Raw genomic sequence first — 6,000 nt, 5'->3', positions numbered from 1 at the left:
GCGGCGGCGGACGCGGCGGCGGCGACGGCGGCGCTGACACCTCCCACCATGGACAGCTTCGACTTAGCCCTGCTCCAGGAATGGGACCTGGAGTCGCTGTGGTGAGTCCCGGGGCTGCGGCCCCGCGCGCCCTCACCTGGGCCGGGGCGCCGTGGGGGCGGGGTGGGCGGCGGGCCGGGGACACCCACCGCGCCGGCTCCCTCCGGCTCCCTCCGGCCCGTCGGTCTGCCGGCCCCGGGGCCGTCCCCTCCCCGCGCCGCTGGCTCGGGGCTCGGCGGCCCGGTCCGCCGGAGGGGGAGCGCGGCGGCGGCGGAGGGAGAAAAGAAGCGGATTTTCGAACGTGTCACCAGTGCCCGAGAGCCCACCCCCCGCCCCGCGGCCCCGCTCGGCCCCCGCCTTCGGACCGCGCTCCTTCCCGGCGCCCGGCCTCACCCCCGTGACCCCCCGGAGTTGGTGCCGCGGCGGAGCGCCTCGAGAGGATGCTCGGTGGCCGGCTCCCTGCCTGCTCCGAGGCTCGGCGCCTGCATCCTCCTCCCTCGGCCCTGCCCCGCGCCCACTGGGGATGGAAAAGTGAGCACTCGGGGCAGGAGGCCAGTGTGCCTCCGTGCCCGCATTCCAGAGGCCTTGGCCCGGGGAGACTCGTCTCCCGGAGTCCACGCTTCCTTTGCACTCTCCGTTCACACCTCCCCGTGGCTGAATGCCTCTCCACTCGTCGCCCCGGTCCCTTTTTGTCAAGCTCAGAGCTGGCAGCCCGGAAGGCACTTGGGGTTCCCGTTCCTGGGATCCTCAGGTTAGGGAGCTTCCGTAGGTAAATCACAGGTAGAAGCGATTTAACTCCAGTTTCAGGTGTCTGAAGAACCCCATTGGCTGCCTCGGCGGCCCCCCCGTTGCCCCCACCCCTTGACTGTTTGCAAGCAGCCCTGTTCAGGTGGTAAAATGACTGCTTGTATATTCCTGGAGGAACTGTGTTGTGTTTAATATTTACGGGACGAACATCTGCTGGAACAGCATATTAACTGCGCTCTGCTCGGCCTCTGGTAATCGCTGGTGGGCGAGCCGAGCGAGCGGTCCCCTTCTAATTCAGTAAAGAGTTCACATGTGTCTGAAACTGAGTGGTGTGCGCATGAATATGCAGTGCACAATCTGAAAGCCAAACCGCTTTACGATTTATGGCTCATACGTCGACGGTATGTGGACATGTGGGTCTCTGCAGTGATTTAGGTCGGCAGTGACTTTTATTTTTCCTAAAGACAGGTGTAACAGAATAAACCATACACAAAGCTTTGGAATTATCGAGCAGCTTCTTAGAACAGATCCGATGGCGACTACAGCCTGCTCTGCATAATGCTAGCGTGTCCATAAAACACACAAGGATGGGCTCTAATGCAATAAAACTTGTATATATTACGCTGGCAACTTCAAAGAGCTAGTGTGGAGAGAATATGGAACACGTTATTACTCTATAAAAGTTGCTAATTGCTGTGTTGCTGCTCACGGGGTTATTTCAGCCTTTCATTTACAGATAGCTATTCTTTTACAGGTTTACCTTTTGAAATGTTGGTTTCTGGCACGAATTCAATAGCTTTCCAGATAACAACTGTATTTTAAAAATGACTTGCTTTTTAAAATCTAGGCTGGCTTATAGTGAAAGGGAAGGACTTACTGTTTTGACACATTTTTTATGTTGCTCATCCACTTTCTGGTTCAAATTGAGCTCCTGTGTGGTTCTTAGAAGTTGTGTTTTGAGATTCAGTGGTAATGCATGGACCTTCTTGGGCAAGGGCTCAAGCTATGGCTTTAGTTCCCAGTGAGTTTATCTGGAATATGGTCAAAGAATATCTGCTGAATTGGCTTGAGCTTTATATCAGCTAAATTGCTATTTGTTTGTTTGTTTGTTTCTTTATTTGAGACCAGGTCTCAACAGAGTCCTGGCTGTCCTGGAACTTGGAGACAGGGCTGGCCTCAGGCTCCATAGATCATCTTACCTCTGCTTCACTAGTGCTGCATTAAAGCCATGCACCACTGCAGCTGGAAAGCATTTTAGAAAGCCATTGTACACTCCATCAGATTTGTAAGCAATACATAATTTTTTTTGGCTTTAGAAAGCATGTAGGATTTTTTGATTATGGTACAAGTAGAACAGTTTGGCTCAAGAGAATGTTTCTTATTTTGTGGATATGGAATTTACATTTACAAAATGTTATCTTTAGGTAAAGTTAAAGATAAACCAAACTACTTGAGTTTGCGTTTAGACATATCAGACATTCTTTTAGTTATGAATTAGTTTTTGCATGGCATTTCTCACTCAAGTTTAGGATGTATTCAAAGACTTTATGTTTACAGTGTAGTTTTAGGCTCATGCATGATCCAAAACACCTAGTATTTCTCTCTCTCTCTCTCTACTCTTTCTCCCACGCTTATTTGTTTTTGAGAGATCATCTTGGTGTGCAAACCAGGATGGGCTCATAGTCTGGGCAATCTTCCTTCTTCAGCCTGCTGAGTTCTGGGATTCCAGGCATGTGCCACTCATAGTTAGCATATTTGATTGCTTCCTGTGTGTCTGATATTTTCATAGCTGTCATTTTCTTGCTTGAATCTGATATCAGAAGTGGTAAGTGATAGCCCTCTCATTGTGTAGATGAGTAAATGGAGTTTTAAACTGTTAGCTAACTCTACTGAGACCAAAAATGACAGCAGAAAATTTAAACCTAATATTTACCAAACAATTATGGCTTACCAGTGGCTGGTGCATCACATGCCTTAGCTCATTTATTCCTCAACAGGAGATTTTTACAGTTAGAGAAATTGAGGATGTGGTGGTCAGGTAGCCTGCCTGAGTTCACGTGGCTCAGAGCTGACTTAGCGTCCAGGTTCACTCCTCTGTATCAGGTCTGTGCATTTTCTACGGCACTGCGGATGTTTTCCAGTTTATCAAGAGTGGCTTTGAAAAGAAGTACAGAGCAAGACCCCAACATCTGCTGGTGAAGGTTGTATCAAAATACTAAGAGAGGTCAGAACCTTAAATGGTATTGATCCAAAAAAAAGAAGAAAAAATCTGAGAACAAAATACCATGAGTTAGGAAATGGTGCCTGTTAATTACCTTATGAAAGGAGACATAACTTTTAAATAAAGACCGCGGGGCACTTCTTTCATTACAAAAAAAGCACCTGTCTTTGAAGAGAGTAGTTGTAGATTAATAGCAAGGGACTCTTACCTGGTATCCAAACAACTTTTTCTAATGGGTAGCTATCACGCCCCGATAAAACAAACTTCATTCTATTAGTTTTAAGTATGGCACTGAACCTGGGTGCGTTTCTTCCGCAGGCCGCGGGCTATTCTCAGACTATTCTCAGATTCTCACATGAGGGTAGACAGAAGGTGAAACAGAAATGTAACCACTAAGATCACCTGATAGGGGCTCCTGGGCCCGCCTCTTTCACACACCCCCGCTTCAGAAAAAGCCTTGCCAATCTCGTAAGGCTGGCCTTTTTGAGCACGCATGACCAGGTGCCTGCCTGCTTATTTTGGCTGGACTTTAAAATGAGTGTCCCTAACAAACACTTTGTCGTTCTGCTGCCCGTTTCTACTTAGAAGGTCAGAGACACAGTGGCGGGGCTCGTTCTGCACCCAACTCCCTAGTTTCTGCCCAGCTGGATCAGCACCTACGCAGAGGCCGCTTTCTCCAGGAGCAGCATCGCGTCTCTCTTGGTCATCACTAAAGTACAAGAGTTGTGTGTGTGGCTTGGGGGGGGGGAGCGGTACAGAGCTGGGTAAAACACGGCTGTGTGCCTGCTGGCTAGTCCTGGAATTGGACAAGAATGTAAGTGCAAAGGAAGTTTACTGTTCGAGAGAGCCAAAAAAAGAGAGCACACTCGAGAATAGGGTTGGTAGTAGAGGAGCAAAGGAGGAACAGTGAGTTTGTTTGTATTTTTTAAGAATTTATGTTTTTGTTTGTTAAAAATTTTTACTTTTTTACAAAAAGGCTTCCATGGAAGAGGTGGCCATTAAAATAAGGTTTGGGAGATGAACGGGCTTTTGCAGATGGTGGAGGAGAGATGACATAGAGGCATCGTGTGTGTGTGTGTGTGTGTGTGTGTGTGTGTGTGTGTGTGTCTAGAGGTGCATTTTATTGATCCCCTATACTGTACATATTTCAATCATGCAGCCCGGTCATCACGAGATAGTTCTGGCAAGTGAGAAAAGTTTCCCAAAACCTGCTTATATTTACGCTCCTCTAAATACGAACACCTTGTCATTACTAGGGAGAAAGCTGATCAAGATGAAATAATGAGTGTTGCTCATGACTCTCTCTGTCCCTTACCCTCGCACACTTCACAGGAGCCAGGGTCCTGACCCGTCTGTTCACACAGGCCCCACGCAGCCCTCAAGCCCTGATCTTTGGAGAGGTGGCTCAGCAGAGAAGAGTGTTGATTGCTTCTGCGGATGACCCGAGTTCAGTTTGCGGCGCCTGCGTGAGGTGGCTTGTGACAACTTGTACCTGTAGTTCTAAAGAGTCCAGGGCTCTCGTTTGGTCTCCAGGGCGTGCAGCGTCCGTCCACATAGGCACATCCACATATATAAAAATTCAAAGAGCAAGAGGAATAGTAGCCCATGGGTCACTCCACAGCCGCTGCTGTGGTCAACTCGATAGATGCTCACGCAGTGGGCGTTGCTCTTGGACAGGCACTGCAGGCGCAGATGTTCTGGGCCAAGGCTCACAGTTGACAGATACATTTCACGTTGCAGCCGAGTCTTCTGTGTCAGGAGATTCCAATAGTCACTATGTGGGATGTGTCCTATCTTCTAGTCTGGTTTTCCTTTCTAAAACCGTTCGTGGGTTCAGCCTGCAATTTGAAGGCCTTCGATAAGGACGCGAAGGCACATAAGTATATGAAATATAGAGCAGAAACTGCCCGCTGGAGGAGGCCTGGGCGAACCCTGTTGAGAGAGTGAAATATTCACGGTCTCGTGGCACTGAAAATGCATCCTGAGGAAGCAGAATTTCAGAAGGAGGAAATAAAAGGAAAGAGAATCTGTGTGGAAGGAATAATGCAAATAGACATGGAGGAGCAAAGCGTGGTATTCACTTAAGATAAAGTTACTGGCTGGGCAGGATGAGGACAGGCTGGTCTCCTTTCGGGATGCCGGGGGAGGCGCAGCATCATGGCCAGAGGGCCAATCGGTCACCACGAGACATGCCCACGACAGGCTTCCTCTCGGCCCGTTAGGGTTCCCAGGCTTTTCATGTCAGGAGGCTCTAGAAACTTCATCTTGGCGACCAGGTTCCTGGACCTTTTCTTCAGCCATCGTAAATTCTGAGGCTTCCCTCTGTCGATTTTCTCCCTCCTTGTGGGTCCACATAGCTCTTGAGACTTACTGGGGGGCCCAGCGCATTGCATCCTTGGCCGCCTAGATAGGCTGCCTTCACTCATTGGCTAAAAGTGACGCCACAGTCTGCTGAGGAGGCCTTCATTGGCTGACAGTGTTCGCACGTGCCTGCATTGAGCACAAGGGCCTCAGCAGGCCTGGGTGAAGTTGGTTTTGGAGACTCTTTCCTTTCAGATGTGGGTGGCAGTGTCGAGAAAGCTGCAGGGAGAACATGGGCGCTCGTTTGGCGAGAGGCAGCCAGGGGGCTCGAGTGGCATAGGGTGAGGATTGTTGGGTGGGGAGGCTGGCGAGTTCAGGAGGCGGAAGCTGATGCATGCTGGCGTGGGAGACTGGGGTGAGCAGATAAAGGGAAGGATGCGTGCTGCTGATGTCTTTGGGTTTTAATCAGATGCCTTTTGGTTACAATGAAGGTGCTATTACGTGTGAGGAAATGGTTCCTTCCTGTGTGCCAGATTCTCTCTTGTGGAATGTAGGAGGGTTATAAAATGCTAAGACTCTATTTTGGGAGAATGTCCCCGAGAGCGAGAATGTCTAATCACTGACGCCTCAGATTAGCAACTCGACAGGCCCGCCTGCCTAATATAGGGTAAAATAGTAGTGAGCTCAAGAAC

The 6,000-nt window shown here is 49.5% G+C and overlaps 1 protein-coding gene across 5 annotated transcripts in view; it reads left to right on the top strand.

Moving 5' to 3' along the window:
- Positions 1-45: 45 nt before the first annotated feature.
- Positions 46-6,000, top strand: part of Aff3 (ALF transcription elongation factor 3) — a 434,549-nt gene continuing 428,594 nt past the window's right edge. For all 5 annotated transcript variants that reach the window (XM_055607315.1, XM_055607298.1, XM_055607308.1 and 2 more), the window contains exon 1: positions 46-101. In XM_055607315.1, the coding sequence (XP_055463290.1) occupies positions 49-101 (53 nt within the window). In that variant the 5' untranslated portion in view covers positions 46-48. The remainder of the gene's footprint in view (positions 102-6,000) is intronic.

Source organism: Psammomys obesus, unplaced genomic scaffold (assembly GCF_907164565.1).
Source record: "Psammomys obesus unplaced genomic scaffold, mPsaObe1.curated_primary_1811, whole genome shotgun sequence".
Taxonomy (NCBI): domain Eukaryota; kingdom Metazoa; phylum Chordata; class Mammalia; order Rodentia; family Muridae; genus Psammomys; species Psammomys obesus.
The sequence above is the reverse complement of the archived record's forward strand: the minus strand, read 5'-3'. Positions and strand labels throughout refer to the sequence as shown.